This window comes from Rhipicephalus sanguineus, chromosome 3 (genome assembly GCF_013339695.2).
Source record: "Rhipicephalus sanguineus isolate Rsan-2018 chromosome 3, BIME_Rsan_1.4, whole genome shotgun sequence".
Classification (NCBI taxonomy): domain Eukaryota; kingdom Metazoa; phylum Arthropoda; class Arachnida; order Ixodida; family Ixodidae; genus Rhipicephalus; species Rhipicephalus sanguineus.
This window is the reverse complement of record NC_051178.1, coordinates 182,389,086-182,412,288: the sequence shown is the minus strand read 5'-3', so window position 1 is coordinate 182,412,288 and position 23,203 is coordinate 182,389,086. Positions and strand designations below refer to the sequence as shown.

General features: G+C 43.9%; 2 protein-coding genes and 1 long non-coding RNA gene across 3 annotated transcripts; all 3 read left to right on the top strand.

Moving 5' to 3' along the window:
- Positions 1–2,474: 2,474 nt before the first annotated feature.
- On the top strand, positions 2,475–13,894 carry LOC119387791 (CCR4-NOT transcription complex subunit 9-like). Its single transcript, XM_037655303.2, has 5 exons — positions 2,475–2,747; positions 4,185–4,280; positions 8,332–8,430; positions 8,582–8,673; positions 9,068–13,894. The coding sequence occupies exons 1-5, from the start codon at positions 2,475–2,477 to the stop codon at positions 9,243–9,245; spliced, it is 738 nt and encodes a 245-aa protein (XP_037511231.2). The 3' UTR covers positions 9,246–13,894.
- A 347-nt stretch (positions 13,895–14,241) lies between these two features.
- Positions 14,242–16,334, top strand: LOC125757715 (uncharacterized). Its single transcript, XR_007415459.1, has 3 exons — positions 14,242–14,406; positions 15,596–15,741; positions 16,010–16,334. It is a non-coding gene; the product is annotated as an uncharacterized LOC125757715 (long non-coding RNA).
- A 30-nt stretch (positions 16,335–16,364) lies between these two features.
- LOC119386153 (uncharacterized) lies at positions 16,365–19,459 on the top strand. The gene is made up of 3 exons (XM_037653496.2): positions 16,365–16,634; positions 17,536–17,611; positions 19,247–19,459. The coding sequence occupies exons 1-3, from the start codon at positions 16,522–16,524 to the stop codon at positions 19,457–19,459; spliced, it is 402 nt and encodes a 133-aa protein (XP_037509424.1). The 5' UTR covers positions 16,365–16,521.
- Positions 19,460–23,203: the final 3,744 nt, after the last annotated feature.

Sequence of the window (23,203 nt, the reverse complement as noted above, 5' to 3'; positions counted from 1 at the left end):
ATGCCGTGTGTGTAAGTGCGTGCATGTCTGTTCGCATGTGCATGCACGTGTGTCGGTATCACGTGTGTACGTGCGCGTGTGTGCGTGCGTGCCTGTATCGTGTGCGTATGATCGTGTGTATCTGTGTATGTGCGTGTCTGTATCGCGTGTGTATGAGCGTGTGTGTGCCTGCTTACCTGTATCGTGTGTGTGCGTGTCTGACAGCGGCATTGACACAAAAGGCTTCGGGCCGACTCATATGGCCCAAATCAATTTAAGTAAACCACCACATTCCTTCTTGGCTGCCTTCTTTGAGCTCATCAAGACCACAATTATGAAAATATTCTCGCCTATACTTTATGCTGGTTACATTATATGCGCTTAATACACCTCCGCGTTACGGAGAGCCAAGGAGGCGACGGAGAGGTAAACCGCTCAGCTGCCAGTTGGTATACTCATTTTTTTTTTTTCGAAGCGCTTATTTGTGTTTTATCAAAGCGTCTTAAAAAATATATTTACTTGTCACTTTGTTCTATCGGAAGCCCACTTTCGCCATGACTATTGCTTAAAAGACAGGTTCTCATTTATTGCTTCAAGGGGCCGATTAAACAAGCGTGCGCAGCGATTCTAATGCGACTGCGGCGAGCCAGTGGAGGGTTCAACGTGCCGTGCGCAGCGCACCGGCCAGGGGAGGGGAGAAATCCGAGAAGAATTGAGGAGGAAAACGCGCGCGCGGAGGAGAGTGTCGCTACTTTCTAAATCAAGGGGCTTTAGTCTCGATGAGCGCGCTGGAAGCTAAGCAGGGAGGGATGGCACGGGGAAAGGAAGTTACGTCATGCGCACGTCATGACATTGAGCACTTGTTTCTTTTTCTTCGAACGCGCAGCTTACTTTCAGTGTGATCACGAGCACGCGTGAGCATGTGGCGGCCTCGCTAACTATGCAGCTTGCGATGCTCAAACCAGCCAATGGCCGTGAATATGGGCAGTATATGGCGCAGTCATTTGGGTACATGACATCATTTGTTGAGAGAAAAGGGAATGATTTCTAGCCGACTTTAAGAATTAATTGTAAGTTGCAGGCCGCATGCTGCGCTATAATGTTTGGCTCGAGTGTTCTCAGGAGCCTCAACTACCGATCGTCAGCGTTCTCTGATCATGTTAAAGAAGTGTTGCAGGGCCCTTTAAGTTTCTTTTTGCGGTACGTTTTGCTTTATAAGATTTGACTGGCTTTTGTGATGTATATATATATTTTTCTGGATATATGGCTTCGTAGTTCTATTGAAGAGGATCTACAGTGGTTTTGTTGTCAACACTGCAGGCACATTCTACGCGCAATATTGCCAAGTCGACGTACAATATCGCAAGGGCACAAAGCCATGCAGTGATGCAACTTCATTGGATTTGGAAAAATTCACTTGATATTCGAGCACAAATAAAATGAAGTGTCATTAATAACAATAGCCTGCAGTACAGAGCTTCGAAGAATAGTGCAGAAAAGGAAGACTACAGTGCAAATGCACCCCCGTTTAACCATCAGCAAACTTGCAAAGTTTGCTGGTCACTGGGTTGCCGCGCAGACTACAAGAAGCTACCCAGGCTTCTCTGCGTATACCATCTCCCCACTTCATGTTTTCCTCACAGCAACAGGTAAAATGGATGCCAATAAGAAATAATATGGTTGAATAAAATTAATTAAAACGAATAAAGATTTTCTGTACCATGTTATGTGGCTGATTTAAAAGGACAATAACCAGGAAGGTGATTTCACTTCATTGATTAGCAGATTGCAGTTCTACAGTTCTAAAAATACCACTATTGCAAGACTGCTCTTATTGAGCTAGGAAGTGCCCAAAAAGGATATGCAAGTGGCGGCGCTTGCTTGAAGTTCTCAAACCAACTCTCTGCAACATTTTGGGTTTTGATGGCACCTGCTTGGCATTTGCCTAATTTTTTATAGTAGTCAAAAATGAATGGCATTGCATTGTAAGGGAGCCAGACACTCATTGCGCACTCTAAAAGTTATATTCAGCCACTGCGGTTGAAATAAGGAGAAATCTTTTCAAATCTGCAGCATCACAATGACATTTGAGTTCGGAAGTTTCAGTGTGAAATTCGAGACTGAAACTTTGAGCTTCATTATATCTTGCAGCTAATCTTGCTAGGTTCATTATTACAATAATAGGTTCATTATTACAATAAAGTGTTCTTGGAGAATAACCTAACGGTCTGAAGTAGTAAATATACCAGTTGCTTTATGTTCAAATCTGCTTTTGCTATGGGAAGTGGGTGGGAGGATTCGTGGGACGAGATTCGCAGACTGACTCCCGAGGTGCAAGGTAGTGGTTGAAGGGTATAGTGGCAAGTAGAGTGATGCACGCTTAGCTCCTTTGTTTGACATATTTTGCGACTTCCTTCATTCCTACAAATTTTTTTTTGTATATGTGTACATGTGTCTCTCTGGAAACACGAGCAAGAGTCATGGGCTTGTGCACAATGTCAACTCCGGTGGTGCGGAGCATAGTGAAACGCGCACTGGCTCTCAATGACCATGCGACTGAAGCGCCAGGTACTTTGCAGTTTGCTGGCTACGATGTGGTCGTCGATGAAGAGGAAGGCATCTTCCGGCAGTTCAGACTCGTGCGTAATGGAGTTGAGCAGTCAGATCCCCTAGTGCTGCTGCACAGGATAGTGTTACTAATGTGCGACAACGCTACCGAACGCCTGAGGGCTGCCCGCTGCGACCATCCGCTGTTTGGAACTCAGGCTGTCGGCTCTTATCGCCCCTGAAACATCTACTCCCTTCTAATGTGTTAAAATTAAAAATGTTTTATTTTGTGTTGAACTTATTGTAACTATGTTTTTTTCTTTACTCTTTGAAGGAATAAAAGTGGTCAGCTTTGTGCATGCCTTTGAAAGCCATTGCATGCATCCCTTGTGCACGCCCCTCTTGTTGAATGGTCAATTAAAGATTCTTTGAGAGCTTCGAGTTCTCTTGTTCAAGTTTGTGGACAAAGAAGGCGCATTCAGATAAGCCTCCTGGTCATTTGAATTGTAGTATGTGGCACAGAGCTAGGCTATTGCATGTGTCATAATGTTGCTCATTGTGACCCGTGGTCACAAAAGCACTTGTGAAATTGTCTTGCCCATTTTCGTAGTGGGCACTGACTACTTGACCAGATGCCCAAGCCATTTTACAGTACCCAGAGTGTTACCTGGATAGCAGCAAAAACAAAACTTAAATGGTGTACAAGTTCCAAGTGCTTTGTTAATTGAATGTTCATCGTCGTAAGGCTATTTTAGGTTCACTGCAAGACTAAAACCTCTTCTAGTTAGTTCAAATTTACCCTGTCTTGTGTCAAGCCAATTCCATTTCGCCAGCTAACCCTCTGCTGTCCAAGACATGCTTTGCCATTCTTTGCTAGCCATTCCATTACTCTGACTGTCTGCTGTTTATATTACATGGCTGCCCAGGTCTACTGTTCTCTCTTATTTTCAATTGGAATAGTGGCTACCCCTGTGTGCTCCCCGGTCCACTCCACTGATCCACTCCAACATTATGCCTATCATATTCCATTCAGTTGCACACTGCGTAGTCGTTAATTGAGTGAGGCTTGTCGAAATGGTTGTGAAAGGTGTAGTAAATTCTTTCTGACCACTTTTATTCTTTCAAAAAGTGAAAAAAAATAAAACTAGCAGCTGGTTCTCCTGGCCCCCTACCAAAACAGCAGAGGGAGCACAAGAAAATGAAAAAGGCGGATTGCTGAGAAGTGATTGCTTAAGCATGACATGAGCAATTCACTTGGAGACGAGTGCTAGTTATCTCCAATTAACTTATTCGAATGCTGAGAATTGCGAAACGTATTAAATTTTTTTTAGTGGGATGCGGGATGTGGATTTGGCAATCTGCCTGCCACAAATTCAATGGTGTTAGTGCTGGACAGATGAAAAGAGCAGCTTGAAAGCCTTCAACATTGGTGGGTTTTAAAACTGATGACGTTTACCATTACAGGATGTGTAGCAGGGAATCCTGTCTTATTCAAATACTCCTTCATTGGCTTTGAAGTTGCGAAACGCTGGCAGCTTGTGGTGTTTGGTTTTAGGTTGAAAATGTGAAATTGTACGTACTGTTTTATTCTTGTGTTGTGTTCACGCAAAGTGGTTAAATAATGTTTTTGTTTTTATTACTCTTCTGATCTTTCCCAGACTGATGAGCAAGAGGTGATCAACTTCCTCCTGTCGACAGAGATTATTCCGCTCTGCCTGCGAATCATGGAGTCCGGCAGCGAGCTGTCCAAGACGGTAAGGCTTGGGATGCATGTTCGCAGAACTCCTTTGAAACTCGGGGCAGCTTGAATAGTAAAAATGAGCTTATCTATAGTCATATACAACTTAATAATTCCGGAGGGGCCCTGCCCAGATGACCGAAACGCGCCAACTGATCGCCTCCGCGACTATAGAAATAGTCCCGCTCATGCACTCGGCAATGTTCTCCGTAGGCGGGGTTACCGGCCGCCCGGCTCGTGACGTCATTTCGAAGTACGCGCCGATTGGGGCAGGCTTGTATACATCCACCTTTGAGGAGCAGATGACACAGAATTCTAAAGTTGTATGCGACTAGCCACAAACATGTCACAACAGAGTATTGTGGGTGCTGCACAGGATGCGCAGGCTTCAAAAGGTATTGCAGTGAGGACGTGAGAGAGATAGCTGGAAAAAGGCAAGGAAATAGCCAAGCTGATGGGAGACATGGCAGAGAAATCTCTGAGCTGAAAAGCCGAACGAGCAAAGTGCATGTAGTGTTTGTCACATTTGTGAGATTTCCTAAAATATTCAGTGGTAATTTTGGGAGCTATATTTGCCCTGTCAGCATGTGTGAAGAAAGTGTGGTGCCTAATCATAGTAGTACCCACATTTGTGCTGAGCTTTTCATATTTCTGGCCCCTATATACGTATCTTCCAATTGCGTACGGTGAATTGCATCAGGTACTTATCTGAAGGTGTGCAGAACAGTCATTCTCCTGTAAACTTTTAAATACAGTAGCCTCTCAGTAAATGGAAATCTCTTAAAGGGGCCCTGCAACACTTCTCCAAGTAACCATCGACTGGCTTCAAAAAAGGAGTTTATTGCCTCACGAATCGACCGCCGCAAAAATTTTTAGAATTTGCCAAGTACGAGCGGAGTTGCAGAGATTTGTCGCACGCTGTGATTGCTTTCTCTCGCCCTGACAAGCGCGCTGAAAGCTAAGCAGGGAGGGATGGCACGGGGGAAAGAATTTACGTCATGCGCGTGTCATGACCTTGAGCACTTTTTCTTTGAACGCTTGGCTTACTTCCAGTGTGATCGCAAGCACGTGCGTGGGCATGTGGCGGCCTCGGTAATTATGCAGCTCATGATGCTCCAATCAGCCAATGGCCGTGAAATTGGGTATATGGCACGATCATTTGGGCATATGGCATCATTTGTAGAAAGAACAGGGACAATTTCTAGCTGACTTTGAAAATTAATTTTTAACTCCAGGCCGTATGCTGCGCTATAATGTTTGGCTCGCGTGTTCTCAGGAACCTCGACTAACGATTTGCAGCGTTTTCTGACCATGCTGAAAAAGTGTTGCAGGGCCCCTTTAAAAGAAATTGCTGCTTAAGGGGGGACGCGGCCCTTGAAAACCGAAAAATAGCGAAAAAGTCGATTTCTGAAAAACCACATCTTTGGGTTGTATGTTTCATAAACTACCTATTCTGTAATTATCAGCATCTAATTCAACTGCAAAGTGGAAAAAAAGTGCTATTTCCGAGGCCGCCGCGGCGTCCAAAACACGCGCAAATCGCGAAATCAAACCAAACTTCGCGCGCGCGCCATTCCCAGACCATGCGGTCGTCCCGCGCCATCTTGGTGTTGTTTTGACCGTGAATTCTTTCTCTCTCGTTTGCCGCCTTGCAAAATGGCGTCGGCGGCACGGTTGAGACGCTATTGGCGTTTTTCCGTGATGCGAGCTTTTTGTGAAAAACACATGTACTGAACTTTCAAAGCCCGTTTTCTCAGAATGGATTTTTTAGCTAGTTGTGGTGCTGAGGAAAGCGATTTCTCAAGAACTGCCCATCAGATTTGCGTGCATTTTTTTTTATTCTGTTCCTGGATGATCTGGCCAGGGTGTAACAAGCTGCTTTTTTTTAAAAAACTGGTGCTGATAATTAATAACAAACAATTAAAGTTTTGATAAATCTCGTCATTGTGGGCTACATCAAATTCAAAGTTGCATAAAAAATTTTAGAAGGGGAAATTAAAAAAAAAAAAGGCTTTTTAGCACCCTAGGATATCTGTCCAGGGATGACCACAAAGAGTTTCAGCTTTCTACTATGTCCTGGGATTTCTCCCGGCTCTTCCTCAGGCACACATGTGAACCACCCGGTTAGACCTCAGTAACTCGGGAACTGATCAACACAATTTCATGAAACTTTGCAGTTTCTCAAGTTTTAGTGTAGTGAACATACCCTGAAAGTGTCATCAAGATATCTCAAGAAATAAAAAAGTTCGGTCTCCGGGTAGCCTCCCCCCTTAAAGGGACCCCGAAACGGTTTTGACGATTTTGTACGAACACATTGTGCCGGTAGAGCAAGTCCTAAGGATCATTTACAGACCGATTTAAGCTCTGTGCATAAACTGTGTATAATTTATTACAAAGCTTTAAAGCTGCGAATCGCCACCGATCATAGCAGCTCAGCCAAACGTGTTTTCAAACCGCCCACTTCCAGTGTGCGTCGTATTGGAAGCGCGACGTCACGCAGGCGGCTGATCTGATTGGATATGTCCAGCACACGTCACTGAATCTCCTGTGGGCAGCGAGCGTCGTCTGCCTGTGTTTACAACGTACTCCGTGTTGACGTGAGCTGAGCGACAGTGTTTATCTCGAGGTTTCTTTTCTTGGACAGAATGAATTGCCCGAGCCGTGTTGTGTACCACATACCTAGCAATTGGTGACTTCTAAAGCTGCGACCTCGTGCAATGTTTGTGAGGCATCTGGCGAGCGGAATCCCTTGACTCGTCGCTACAATGAACGTCGCGCTCTCGCTATCCGTTCAACGCCCCGATCCACGTTTTTGTGGCTGTAACTTCACCCCTGAAGACACAACCACATTGCCCGAGTTTACGCTTATCGGTGATCGTTCTCAAATTACTTTTGTTTGTCCGCATGCTTTTGCAGATTGTCGCCGTACAGGAGAATAAAATAAGACCTGCTGGTAGTGTGGCGGCACCTGTCGGAGCAGATATCAACCACTCCGCGAGCTTCGTCTTTGTTGGGCCTCCGAGATTGCGCGCAACCCGTCGGCGCACAATATCTGAGGCCATGACTGGGTGAAGCTCAAACCGTCGAGTGCGCTCCTGAGAGCGCTGCAATCGCCGACGATGTCAGGGTGTCTGTGAGTTGAGGGTGCAAGGCAGTGGTGAGGAGGAGGGTATAGATATAAATTCCGTAGCGGCCTTGGTAGACAGTGCGTCGCTTAATTTCTGGTGCGAATGATTTGGGGATGCTCCTGCCTAAACGCTGACAAAACTTCAAAAAATCATTTCAGGGTCCCTTTAAATGGAACAACTGCCTCTAATATGATTGAGTTCATACTTGAATTCTACACCGCTGTTCATCTCTGAATAAACGGAACTCCTGTTAAACTGAACATATTTTTGTGATCCCTTCAGGTTCCATTTACTGAGAGGCTACTGTAATGATAAACATTCGTAAATTGCTGCGCTGTTGGGGACTATACATAGCAGCGTTTAAATATTGGAGCTTCAGAGCATCCCAGGTTTTGTAACTTGAACTGACTCTGAGACAAAGACAGTACTAGTTGAAGATTTTCAAACTCTTCACTGCTATTGGGAAATCTGTGAAATTGACTCTACAGTGAAAGTAAAAGAACAGGCCACAACTTGAGAGGTGTCAAGTTCTTTTACAACCGCCAGGTTTCTGAAATGTGTGTGGGACAGTATGAAAAACACCTGTGCAGTGTCTGAGTGTTGTACATGGGTTCCGTGGTGTACATAGCGGTGTCTTAAGGAGGTCGGAATAATTGAGAAGGAATGAAAACTGACATGTCCAAATAATTTGTCGGTGTCGGTAGTACCACTTCCAGTGCCATGGAATTTCCACTTCACAAAATTTTAACACACCTCATGAATTTCGTTGTGGCGGAGTTTGACTCTACACAATGTTTTGCCGCATAGTATGCTAGCAAAGGAGGTTTTCTATTGCTGCTGTAATGCTTGATCTGCAATTTGTATGTTTGTAACAGTGGATGTTTACACAAATGTTTGCGAACTTTAGGTGCAATGGTTCTTCCTTGTGACATATTTCAGGTTGCCACTTTCATTCTGCAGAAGATCCTGGTTGATGAGACTGGTCTCTCGTACATCTGCCAGACGTACGAACGTTTCTCTCATGTGGCCATGATCCTGGTAAGCTGCTGTTTCCTGGCCTTTTGTTGTAACCTTTGGACATTAACAAAACTTGGGTCTTCTTTGTTTTATAACCCTGCATCTACCAAACTTGGGCCTGCTGTGCCCTTTGCTAGGTCAGCTGGCAAGCCTTTGTGGAAATTTTGTGCAGGGCAAGATGGTTCTGTCTTTGGCCAAGGAACAAACTGCGCGTCTGCTGAAGCACGTGGTCCGATGCTATCTGAGGCTGTCCGATAATCCCAGGTTTGTTGCAGTTGTGCAGTTTATGAACTTAAAGACGCGTGTTTGCGAGGTGCGTACTGTGGTGGGAACAAGTGCTTACAAGGGATTGGGGAGGCAAGCATCAAGCAAAAGTCATAATACTGCAGTAGCTGCAAAGCTGTACGTGTGGCATCGCCGTGGGTTGCCTCACTGAAAAATTTGAGTGCTTGAAGAAAAAAACCAAAAAAGTTGAAGCAAGCACCTCAACTACAATGCACGTGTAACCTTCGTTTACAAAGATCTGTCCACTGGGCCGCAGGGTCAAGGATAAAATCCAAATGCTAAGCGAGATAATGGCTTATTACTGCTATAAGTGGGTAGGCAGACTGAATCTGTTTTGATGCCTTTAGGCTTAACACATGCCTGTGGTTTACAGGGCTCGCGAAGCTCTGCGGCAGTGCCTGCCGGACCAGCTGAAGGACAACACATTTGCAAGCTGCCTGCAGGATGACAAATCAACTTCGCACTGGCTGGCACAGCTGCTGAAGAACCTGGATACTGCCCCGGTGACTGACCCCAGGCTCACCTACCAGGGGAGCCTTCCTCCCCAGTAGCCCTCCCTCCTCACCACCACCACCCAGGAGAGCAGGGCAGGGTCACTACAAAGCCTTGCTCTCAGTGGCAACTGAGTTTGGCATCGTCTGCTCACATGCAGTTTGCTTTAGCATGATGTCACTGTTGTGGACTTTATACGCAACCTTGCAAAGCAGGTTAATGAGGGCAGGCTGGCTATGTGTGCAGTCTCCTTCCTTCTGGGCTAATGGGATGTCCCGCGCCATTGTGAACATCTGCAGTCTGAGTGCAGGTTTAGGCATGGCTGTCCATTGGTTCTTTTTCACAGTCCAAAAGGCCTTTGAAGGGAGTGGGTAGTACTCATTGCATCAGTGTGACACTCAACCAGCCTTGCATCTGCCAAAATGTTGTGATGTTCCTGAAAGCATGCAGTCCGCGAGAGCTACACAATTTTTCGAAAACTGTCGCATAAGTTTTTTTGTAAACTTGGGCAGCTATGTGTAACAGTGCTGGACAAATGCATGTAAATTGTCAGCTAGGCTGCAATTGTGATATTCTAGGGATGATTGTCTCGGTGCCACTGATGTGGTCGTCAGATGAGCTGGCACAGGTTCTACATTGTGCAAGTGACATTGGCTCTAAACTGACATGTGTAGTAACTTGTCATTTCAGTGTTTTTGTAAAACCTAGGCATGGCCACAATGGTTAGGAGTGAGCCAATAATCCTCAAGTGCTCACCTCCAAGGTTTGCCTGACTTGTGTAAGAGCACCTGGAAATGGGCAATCATCTTGTGAACTTTGCTGATGTGCGGCATGCTTGAAGTGTACCTGGCTAGATTCTTGTTGGGCAAAAAAAAAAAAAAGAAACTGTCATATTCAAAAACATTTCGGTGACTGTTCAGTTTTAAGAAAGCGTTAAGGATTACCTATTTCTTTAAAGCTTTGGATTTACAGATGAGAAGGTGGGAAGTCCACACAATCTATGAAGAGTGGCAGATCTTTCATTTCAGAGAAAACAGTGTTGCAGTTGCAGATACAGACAGTTCAAAGATCTGTAGCCTGAAAAATGTCCAAAACACACATACAAGATCTTGCCAAGCCCCAAAAGAATCCACATTAGTAGCTTTCTGCATACGATCTACTAGTCCGTGGCCCTATGGCAGGCAGTGTAGTATATAAGTGGGGAACACCTGAAAATTGTGGTGAATATGAATGTGCATTAGAATTTTTTTCTTGACAAAGGGCATGTGCTTCTAATGTTTCTATGTCACTAAACACATGCAACCATTGACTCTTTGGCGAGGCAGTTAGTTTACAGTTTATGTCCAGACCTTCTTTATCTCGTGATGTCACGGAACCCGTAAGCTCAATTTGCGGATTGTTACCAAACTGATTTGCCAAAACAGTAACAAAAGTTTGCATCATTGTTGTACTTTAGCATGCTGTTAGTGACTGTTCTGTTCACAGAACCTGGTTAGCCTTGTTGCACATGCTGTGCCCTGTGACAGCTCACGGCGGACCACTCTGTCTCTATGTAAATAGCATAAGGAAGCCAAAGGCACCACTAACTCAGCCTGATGTAATCAACGTACACATTTTTCATAATCTCTTGGTGGTGGACGTATAGCAAGAATAATGTTACCACATAGAGCTGGGCGAGCGTTTCAATTCCTCCTCTGTATATAACTTGTCACAGTCTACGCGTGTTAATCATTACACGGGATGTTCATCTATAAAGTGAGACTTGTGTAATTTCTTGTGGTAACGACAGGGACTGTGACACTTTCTTTCTTTGTAGTTTCCGTTTGCTGGTCTTCGTTGCTTAGCATGAACCTGAAGCATGCCTCCCTCGTCTACATGGTTTTTCCAACCTGCCGTAGTTTTGCTGGATGAGCAAGCGATTTGCGGCCGAAAATGCTGCATGGTGTAGGCTGTTATATTTTGCTCATCATTAAGCTCTGAGGTGCATTGCTTGCAGCTTGGCAGTTTGGGCCCACCACTTCGTTTGTGTTCATGCCTGGCCCTCAAAGTCCCAGAGACACATAGGCAAAAAAAAATTAAAAAAAAATCGTGACCAGTTTTTTCGGCAGAATTGTCTGGAGAGGGAACCATGTGATAGAGCTCCCGGTTTTCTGCGTATTGCTACTGCGGACAGCTTTCCAAAGTTGTGTAACTTCTTTCTTTGTTCCCCTCTGGCACTTCTGATGCATCTGCGGTTGTATGGATGAGGGCTGTGTTGCTCCCAGCGCATGTTTACGTACGCACTGTGTGTGCTACCTTCAAGAGTGATGTAGAGGTGGAGTGCATCTTGATATTTGGTCTCTCATGCTTCATTAATGTAATTTTTATTTTTGGGGGCAGGGATAAAACTTAATACGTATGCGACTCGTATGTGTGCTCCCTTGAGAATCAAAGACGAATATGTGCAGTTGCCTTGGCTAATGCTTAGTCGAGCCTATTTTTCTGCCCTTAATTTTGTCTTTCCATGTCTTCTTATTGTTCGGTAGTGACCTCACTTTCCTTTGCGGGGCTCCGGAATAGTGAATTGGCTAGTTGACGCAGCATCCAATCTTTGGCCGTATTCTCAAATACGGTGATTCTCTTACTTGGGTCATTGGAAGGGCTAGGCGTGACTGCCAGAACAAAATATCGAAAATGTTGGCTTGTTGGTGTAGCATTGCAACCCAGAACAGCCAGAAAAGCTTGCATTTTTATGTTGGGAATGGCACACACTATAAATATTTAGCATCACTAGCTCTGTAGGTAGCTGGGTGTATGTTGTGTATGAACAGAGATGGCAAACATACATGCACTTCAATATGGAATGTGAAAAACAACTTACTTTTGTACATAGCTTTCAGACCTTGGGTCTTAGTGCCACACGAATCAAGAAAGCAATTTAGGCAATGTGTGCGTGTGTTTGGTTTTTCTTTTTGGCCTGCAGTGACACCCTAAATCTATCATACATATGTCGTGCTTTTTTTTTGAAGTTGTTGATAAGTCAGTCATTATATTGAAAGTTGGTTGCATTTTGCATGCCAGTTTTCTTGTATGCCAGGTAAAAGCACTCAGATAAATTGTTTCATTTTGACCATTTTTATCTCTCGTCACTGTGGTCACCTTGTTTATTGTCTTTTTTTTTATATACCATTTTGTTGAGGCTTACCAGGGTGCGGGATAATTGTGTAAAGTGTACATAGCATTTTTTTGAAATTGTAACAACACTCGCGTATCATTAGTACTGTTAACTTTTGTATCCATGAAACAAAACGGTGTGTGTCTCTCTATTCTAGCCAACAGCTTTCTCCTTGCTAAACTTGTACTACCAGTGGACGGGAGTGAAGTCACTTGTCTACTCCCTATAGCTCGTAGTACTTGAACTGTTCTCAGACTTCTGAGATTTCGCACTGTGGAAAGAAAACTGGACTTTAACCAGACATAGTCAAGGAAGCATTTTTTTTAACATTTCAAGAACGCTATCTGCACACACCTGATGTTTGTAGCTATAACAATTGTGTGAACAGTGCATTTTGAGGTGTCTTGATGTTATAAACTGATATCAATTGTGACAGCACACATTGAGGCACAATTTACTGGTGCTTGGTGTTACCTTGAATGAGGTGATTTTTGTCTGCATGTGTTTGTATCGTGCATTCCTGGTGGCATGGATCTTGTTAAGTGTTGTGGGAGATTTATCTGTTTGTACCAAAGAGGCATTTGCCACTGCCATCGGAATATTGTACGAAATGTGAGGTGTCAAATGTTCTGACGACTTTAAAAGTGATGTTGGATTGGGTGTACTGAATTGTAACACGCACAGAAACGTAAACAATTGTGAGAGCATAAATTTCATTCCTACACTGCTGTGGATAGCCACTACCAGCGAGTTCATGTAAGTTTTCCAGTAAGGAGCTGTGTGGGTGTCTGAAATGGACTTCGATTTTTCACTAGAATCTCAAAGTGACAATGTATTTTGGTATTGACTGGCTAAATGAACAGGCTCACGTTAGTGTCGCTGTAAGTTGTGATACCTGCGTTACATAACTTCCTTTTTGCTTTGCATATGAACTGTGGCATTATACTCGCCTGCTTGAATGACAGCACATCAGTCACATTCTACTGGTATCGTTTAGCTGTGTGCTGTTTATTTATAAACTTGTATTCAGCAATGCAAATCATCTATGAGTGGCTCGTGCATGTTATTAGTAATTTCTTTTTTTACATGTCAGCCAAAAATTGTAAAATGTCCGACACATGCTAGGTAATGTCGCGCAATGTTTCTAGAGCTTGTATTTGTATTGTGGGTGTCATCTACCTGAACGCACAAATGTAAAATTTAGCAGTACCCTTGTCAACAGCATTTTTTCATGCATTGCACTTATGGCTGTTGCATTTCCTTGTCACATTATTTCATGCATTCTTCCTAGACAAAATGGATGTCACTATGTAATATTAGTTACTGATAAGCAGGCTTACAAACTGGGTGTCCCCTCCTGGGTGTCATTACAAGCTCTTGGGTGTTCCGTCTGCAGCCCTACATTGGGTCCATCCACATCAGATTGTTGTTGTAGAAGAAATTCAATTGTGAATGTCAAGCATTGCTCCGTGTTCTGGGTCGTGCCACTTTGTCACTTGTGATGTTCAAAGTACAAAGGTCGGTTTTAAAAGAGCAATAAAGTGTGCACTCTAAGCATGGCTTTTTGTTTGACTTTGGAATGGTGCTGGAATGCAGTCTCGGTTTTGACACTACTACTTGGATAGCGAGCACTGTGCATTCCTATAACACTTACGATTCTACATTGTATCTTGTGCCCTTGTTGGACTACAGGGTATCAATATATGCACAGTAAAAGTCACAGTTTCGCCGCAAGGGCGAAACAATGAATGCGATGGCTATAAATAGACCGATCTCACCAGCTAGTTTCACCATGGTTTCACTACGCCACCGCTGCCGTGATGCATGCCGGTAGTTGTAGTCATCCGTCCGCGCGCCCGTGTATTCGTTGCTGCGGCGGGCCGCACTGCAGTGAGATTTATTAACTTTCATTTATTTTCCGCGATGGGTGGATTCACATGTTGTGTTCCTGGATGCTTCAACAACAGTTCGAAACGAAAGGGCCTCGGATTTTACGTGTTCCCGAAAGAGACGAAGCTTCGGCAGCTTTGGCTGCAGCGTATCAACAGAGCTGGACAGCGTGGCAAGTAAGTCTGTCTTTTGTTGTGTTTTTTGCTGCGTTAGGGCATTTAGCTTACTCAGTTCAGATTAGCCGATCGACTTGACACAAAATAAAGTGTAGCGAGGCACGTCTAAAAGTGTGTTTTCCACGGTAAGCGCAGATATCTTCATGTCACAGCCGCGATACAGTCCGGCCATGTCGGCCGGCGTCTTCCGAACTTCCTATGCTGAAAAAGCTATTCCATCGCGCGTATATTTATATAAAGAATAATCGTATCAGGTGCTGTACATTTACAAAACAGAAGAGCGCGTGCGGCGTTCGAAACGCTTGTGCGGCGTGTTTATCCGGAACGCGGGACTAATAATATTGATGCGATTATGGTATGCGCGTTTCATTAGGCATCAGTGCTACGGCAGGGGCTGTTTCAGGGTGTTGTATTGATCGCGCATATAACAGACAAAGCCTGTCAGCATGCCCATGTCGCAAATGTTTCGTAATAATTTGTGACGATATTTTTTAAACTTGATTTTAGCCTACACTTGATCATTTACGATCTCTTGCGTACACTATCACTGGGATCACCTACTCGGCGCAGTGCATGTTGATGACGCTCACGTTAGGCAAATCGTGGAGCGAGTCGCTGGTCAGAAATCCGCTCCACAAACTTCCACCCACCACGCTAGTGGCGCAAATCCAGAAAAATCGTACTTTTTTTATGGGGTGGGGGGGGGGCTCGGTGAACAAACGTTTCAGCTTCATTCCCCAGCATGTATACCTGTTAATAGTAGCCTCCCACGATTCACTCCTGGAAACTTTCTTGCATTGTAAAGCGTCATTATGTTTGGGATGACTTATTTATAATTAACATAACCATAGCCTGGCAATCAGATTCATAATTTATCATCAGCGGCTTCCGCCAACTGTCAACATTTACTTACCGTCAATTGTTTACTTACTTTTTAATTTAAAGCCAATCATAATAAACATTTGCAACACATCAGGAGCACCCCGTAGCATTTTGGAAAGTTCGTACTCTTCAGTGCTTTTTGAAAGAGAAAGCAGCTTTCACTTTTGTACTTTGTTTCTGCTCTTTGAAAGTGCTTTGGGAGGCACTTGCAAGGCATGCCCGAACACAAGGGTGTCAGAACCCCCCATGATTTATGCCACTGCACCACCTTACCACAAAAGGACAAAAAATACGACATTTTTTGCAGGTTCTCAAAGTTCGTGCCCACAACAGGCCACAGAGTTTGCGGCGAACACTTCGAAGGAGGGGAAGAAAACGTATATGGTTCGGGTACCGAGAGTCTTTCCCCTTAAGCAAAAAATTATAAAGAAGCGTCGACAAATTCAAGTGAAGGTATGAAAGTCCATTTTTTATGGCAAGGCATCACTCAGCATGCACATAATTTAAACGTAGCAGCTGATAGAGTACGTTGTGACAAATAGATTATTTATTCATTACACCAGTGTGTTGACACGAATTTCTGCTACTTTTTCTATACACCTTGGAGAAGGATGATTTGCTGTGGCAGAGTTTTCCCATTAAAGGAATTTTCCAGTGCTATAGCTGTTTAAATATCTTCATTATGTAATGAGATTTTCTTCTTTACTTTCCACTGTTACAGCGCACTCTACCTGCCAACCGTGTTGAAGTGCAACAGCCACACAGCGAGGAAACATCAAATGATGAAAACAGCACCGACTTGTGCAGTGCCACTGAGAACACTGCTTGTGATACATTCGAAGAACACTCATATACATATCATGAGCACAATGAAAATGATCTGCTGAAGAGGCAGCAAGAATCCATTCACCATCTTGAGCAGGAACTAGAAAAAGCTAAAGCAGTAATTACTGCATTGAAGAAGGAGTTAGAGGAGAAAACAAAGGCTAATGCAGATTCAGCAAGGCTGTATAACCGCCTTCAGCAAAAGAACAGATGTTTGGTGCTTGAAATATCACGTTTGAGTGTTGCCTCAGAAAGGCCTCCAAAACAAAAAGAACAGAGTTTGAATACGATGTCTTGGCTCAGAACGAAAAGAGACTGCGCTACTATACTGGATTCGCATCACGCCTGCATTTGGAGGCATTTTGGTCGCTGTTAGAAGACGACGTGAACAGCCTGCAATTTTGGAATATGAAAGGAACTGCAAATGAAGACAGAAAGTTTCTGCTGCCGCTCAAGACACAGTTAATAATTGTGCTTATGAGGCTTCGGCTGGGACTTGACGGAGCTGACCTTGCATTCAGGTGAGCTAACCCTATTCTTGACTGTCAACCTCTCTGCTGTTATTCAAATATACATGTTCTCTAAATGAAGTGGTATTCCTTAGGTACAAAGGAAATGCAACATGTTTTCTCATCATTGTAACTTTTGCATTAATTTATAATACTTACAACATGCACATGTAAACTATCATGCTATAATGCAAGGATAGGACTTAACAAGGAATATTATTGGAGTTTAGTTTTTCGACAAAGTGACTTTTTTCTATAGCTGCTGCCCTGAACGACAAGTGCCTCCCATGGCACTAGTTAAAGGACTCCTAATCCACACAGAGGTTGAAATTTAGTTGTGTTGTTGCAGTTGCGCATGAGACTACAACGAACATGTTCCTTTGAGAATGTTTTGAAGTAATGCTGTAATAGTGGAGTTAAACGTGTTTGATATCTAAATGCTGCCCTCGCTCGTTTCACTCTTTCCTTCACTACACCCCCGTACATTGGCTCATCTCTTCTCTTGGCTGATGGTTCCTACTTGCTCAGCAAGGAGGATAAGCAGGGAGGACACATACTTGCAGGCAGACAAACAGGCTCTCTCTGCTGTTGACGTGACCAGGTTCTCCTGGTGACGTCGCAACCAATGCTGGGAATGGCGAATGACCCAGAGAGGAACACTGCATTGTTTATTTTTATTTTGTGGTGCACCTGCGGCACATGGTACTGCTGTGTTTGATACCGATGATTGTGACATTCCGAATTCGATGCATGCATTTACTTGAAATGTTAAAAAAATAACGGGGATAGTTTAGGGGCTCTTCAATTTTCCTACGAGTGCCCGTCACTTCAACCCTCCATCTTCTAGCTGCTTCTTGCATTGTTTTAATATGATACAACACAGAACATTGTAGAAGTATCTCTTCATTTACAGGTTTGATGTGTCGGAGAGCACGGTGTCCCGCCTATGGGTAACCTGGCTTGACTTCCTACACAACAAGCTACGCCAGGTATGCAAAAACACTTTTAAGTTGACAGTCACATAATCATCGTTACTGCGTTATTTGTATAAAAATACGCCTATTTTCACATTGATGTGAGAAAAAGTCTAGTCCATGGTGCGGTACAACCTAACGGAATGTCTGAAGTTATTGATACTCGTAGGCACTTTCAAGATGTGTTGTGAGAATACGATAGATTTCAGCCTGCAATACAATATTGCCAACTAAACAGTGTATGTGGGCTATTTCAGCTACACAATGCGTGTACACAGCAATACACTGTTAAAGGGAACACCTGAGCGTATGGCTGCTGGTTGACACCACGGTTAGCCGGTGGCTGCAACGAGTTTTGCGCGGGCACCATGATCACCATGCGTGGTGCTCTTCGAATGAAGCTTGGACTTGTTGTGCCTATACAGAATGAGTGAAACTGCCTTGATCTTGGTTGTCAAATTATCCAGAGATTGGACTGGTTTTCTCAGAGAAAGAATACGAGTTCAAGTTGGAAGGGAAAGGTGTCATGCCTACAGAATCTAGCTCTATGGATAAGCCAGTTGCTAATTCCATAGATCCATATGTCTGATCGCATGAAGAAGGTAGGAAGAACGCCTCGATTTAGTTGTATTCTTTTCAGCAGAAAATAATTTGTGTCTCATTTGCATGGCAGTGGACAGAAATATTGAAAATGTGACTTAAGAATAACATGCATGCCGTTCACAGCGGCTGGTTGGCAATTGTGGGAAGGGCGTTACTTGTGAGCTTTTGCTGTCATATTGGTTCATGTAAGTCATTATTTTTGTGCTGCGATGCAGTAGAGTATTTCTTTCCTCAATGTAAATAAGTTTAATAAATAAAAACGTGACACCGCAAACAAGTTTATGCACAACGTCAACTGAAAATAAGGATGTAATCATGCAAGTGTAATGATGTAGCAGTGTCACAAATGTACAATAATAATAATAATAATAATATCTGGGGTTTTACGTCCCAAAACCACGATATGGTTATGAGAGACCGTAGTAGAGGGTTCCAGAAATTTTGACCATCTGGTGTTCTTTAACATGCACTGACATCACACAGTACACAGGCCTCAACCATTTCGCCTCCACCGAAGTGCGACCGTCGCGGCCGGGATCGAACCCGCGACCTTTGGTCAGCTGCCGAGCACCATAGCCACTGTACCGCCGAGGCGGACCACAAATGTATAAAGAAGGGATGACACCAGTCCTCTCTTAACTGAAGCGTTAATGAAAAATTTTACAAAATTATATACGAAATGGATATGTGCCAATATACTAATTATTTGGGAAACAAAGCTTATTGCAAAAACGCCATAAACAATAAGCATCATTTGTATTCAAGTATGCACAGTGATACTTGAACCGTAAGTAACCCTGTGAGTTTATTGTACAAGTGTCGGCACTCGTGCCTTCACTTCTCTGTGCCTATTTGTTGCACTGCTTCAAAATGAAAATGTTGACTGACTTTCCGAGCTCTGTTCACAAGAGCAGCAGTTCGGGAAAGTTGCATGTTGTCGCTTCTCACATTGAGTACTTTTGATGCTTTATATTTTGCCATGGTGTTGTCCACACAAACATGGTTCTGTGGAATGAAGAAGCTTTTTTTTTTTATCGCATGATGCAGGTGCCCACATGGATGCCACCAGATCTGTGTGACAAGTATCGCCCACAAGCCTTCCTTTCCAAGGGATTCAACACCGTGGACGGTATCCTCGACTGCACAGAGATCTTCATTGAAACGCCGTCATCTTTTCGCGTTCAAAGTGAGACGTATTCGTTGTACAAGAAGCACAATACCGCCAAGGGACTGATTGTTGCAGCCCCAACGGATTTGTGACATTTGTCTCGGACCTCGCACCTGGCCGTTGTCGGACAAGGCCTTGACCAATCACTGTGGAATCTTAGATAAATTCACTCCTGGGCGCAGCATCATGGCCGATAGGGGATTCACTATTGCAGATGAATGTAAGACACGTTCGTTAGGTCTCAACATTCCTCCTTTTATGGGTGGACGGCCGCAGCTGTCAGAAAAAGACGAAGAGGAAACAAGACGAATCGCAAGCGTGCGAATACACGTTGAGAGAGTCATCAGGAGGGTGAAAACCTTCAGAATACTATCACAGATTTTCCCAAACAGTATGGCTGAAACAACTCAACAAAGTGTGGCAGATCTGTGCCCTGTTGTCTAACTTCATTGATTCACCTTTGCTGAAAACTACACCCAGCTGAACACTAGAAAACTGCTTTTTGAGATGGTCAGGAAAATTTAGACATTGCCAAAAGTTAATGCCAAACTCTTGTTTCAGTGGCTGCATTGTGTGCGTCTCTGCTCCTTGATCTTCCCGTAAAAATTTGTACAGCAAAAGCTTGTTGATTCATATCTCACAGGACCGAAAAAAATATCCGAATTAACTAAATTTCTGAATTATCGAAAGTATCAAGAAAAAAATTAAATGTGTGTAATGTCAATACACTTCTATTTTCTTGACGAATAAGTAAATCCTGCACTTACTTTTCATAAGAGCAGTTTAAAAGCAGTAATTTTCGCCACTTGTCACCTTGTCTACAATGTAACCGCGGCTCACGACCTTCCTGTCTTCACTAACCCGAAACGTGCTAACTCAAAATTAACTGGAAACGTTGTTCCCATACGGTTCACGCTGATGGCAGTAGTGATGCAGATTGCACCACCTCGTTTCGGTTGCCTGCGAACACTGTTGTCGCTCCTTTGCACCACACGATTGTGGTGCTTCGTGTGGGGTGCGCTTTGAGAATCGTCCGAATTAACCGGGTTGCGGCCAATTATGACCGAATTAAGGAGGGTTTGATTCCATTAAACAACACTCATGCTGGCCGGGACCAGAGAGCGTGCCTGAATTATCTGATTTTCTGAATTAATGGCTTTCAATTAACAAGATTTTACTGTATTTATTAATAGGCGAGATTAGCACTCATGTCCTAACCTCACATGTTTTCAGTTAGCTAGCACTTTTTCATTCAGACATCTGAATACTTCTGCATGATCAAACAAGGGTATGCGCTAGAAGGAAAGTGATGTATGTGCTTGTTTTGTGAAAGTGATGGCAGTGACCAGCACTTTCAAGAGACTGTCAGCAATGATGTTCAGTGACTGTTCGTTGCCTAAGTGATGTCTTGCATTAATGTATCAATATGTCCTTGCACTGTTGATTGCAGGAAAGGTTTACACACTGTTATGCGCGTTACGCACATGTGTGATAACTTCCTTGATATATGTTCCACCAGTGGCTGCCATATGAAAGAATTTCAGCGTACAGTTAAATTATCAGTGTTCCCACACATGATCCAACAGTCTCCCACTGTGCTCATGAGCTGCTTGAACTATGCCAGTACAAGATAACTGTGTTTACTTTGTTTCTGTCCACCTCTTGTAAATTATGCGTTAATGCCCTCTGAATAATAAAGTGAATACTCTCCTATGTACAGTTTCATTGCTTTATCCAAACGTTGCTGCTAGTGTAAGTGTCTGAACCTCTTGAAACTTTAAAGAAAGACAAAAGCATTCTTAGGCGCTCTAAGCGAAGACAAGTTCGACCTCTTACAGTTAGGAATAAAGCTTTTTCTACGGTTTTTCTTTCAAACAAAATTACTGTTCACGTGGTTGTGTCGGTGAAGACGCAAACAATCAAACCAGTACAGAATGAGTTGTTTATTGAGGTGAGACAATATATTATTGACAGTGCAGGCAAAAAACACTTGCAGTACAGAGATAGTGGCAAGACACATGCTTTGTGCTGAGCAGTGGTAATATGAGCAGGTCACATAAAAGTAAATAATCGCATGGGCTGCAGCAGACGGCAAACTTCAGGTAGCACGCAGGAACAGTTCTTGCGTCATGCCACCAAGCATGACATCATAGTCCAGTACACCAATATGTCCACGTACATCACAAGGTCCTAAGTACCATCATAGATGGTTCTCGCTATGTCGTATCGGGGTCCATAATCCAAACCAGTTGGTAGTCCTTGTGGCATCGTTGAAGATTGAAGCAATGAGTGTCAATCCTGTTGGGTCTTGATATGCAGAGGGCAGCAGTCTTGCTTCTTGGTCATTGTAGATAAATTGCGAGATCAAGATTGGCTTTGTTGGTACATTTGGCCACATTGCACTGAACGTCATTGGGGTATTCCTCGCATAAACCAGCTTGAACGATGCATGTTCGCAGTTCTTGTGGTGTTACACAATGCATTTTCTATGGAGGCGAAAATGCCTGAGGCCTGTGTACTTAGATTTGGGTGCACGTGAAGAACCCCAGGTGGCCGAAATTCCCAGAGAGCTCCACTACGCGTGTCTCATAATCATATCGTGGTTTTGGGACGTTAAGCCCCAACACTTATTTATTACAGATCGAGAGCGCTATGTAGCAGCTTTGTGCCCCTCCTCGGCCAGTTACATGATACATGGGAATATATATATACACGAGTACGAGATAATTTTCTGCACACATCATTAAAGTGAGATTACGCATAGTACATCAACACCAGCAGAATATAAATCCTGCAGAAAGGGATGACAAAGGAACAGTAAATTTACACTGATTAAGAAAGCTGCCAATTTCCAGAGAATAAGGCACCAGGTACTGGTCGCAAAAAACTTGCAGCACTTCACCAGCTCAGTGAAGAATGCCTCATCAAAAAGTACAGGAACTGCACACACTTTTTCTTCACTGTAAACGAAGAGGACACAACTCTTCAGACCGGTAACCCCATTTGTGTCTGCACCTAGGTAAAATACCTGCTGCTGGCTTTGAGGCATCACCCACGCAGTTCATTCTTGCAAAATGCATCAATTCTCATGGGGCTTTTGATCTCCAAAAGGCGTGGTGCACACAACTGCATGTGCGATTCCGTCTGGGCTTGCCCCAAGGAAAGGATGGCTGTGGCATAAAAAAAGACCACACTGCCTCACGTCGATGTCCACGTGCTGTTTATTATTTTTCAAGGAAGCCTTCCTTGCGCTGTCTTCGCATAAAAGGCCCCGCTTCATGGCATAAGTAGCACGCACTTTCTTACCATGATAGTGCTTAGCAGAGAGCGCACATCTGGGGCCCCTCTTTCTTTTGCACGTCCTATTCACCCATGTGTACCCTCTATGCACCGATGATGCAGTCATAATCCTTTCCGGTAATGATGCCACATGGGTGTCCACTCTGGAGCCTGTGGCATCTCCCCAGCATTCACGTCATAAACTGTGTACTGGACTGCACTTCCAGCTTTAGCATCATCAAGCCATCGTTTCGGCATTGCTTTGTCTTCTTCAGCACAATTGCTGTTTCTGCAATTCTCACGCCAAAGAAGTCGTTTGCCTCGAGAATGTCGGCAAAGCAGTCGAGGCAGCATTTCTTAAGATTGCCATGCAAGTTTATCAGGCTGGGTGTTTTCATCACCTTTCTGTCTGCTTTCAAAGAGGGAATACGGATTCGCTTTTTGGTGTCGTTCTGGTGCACAGCTGATTCTGTCGCAGGTGTCCTTGGAAAAGACTACATTCTCAAAATCTTCCGTCCGACCTTCCTGGGTCTCTGGAGTGATACCACTGTCTTCTG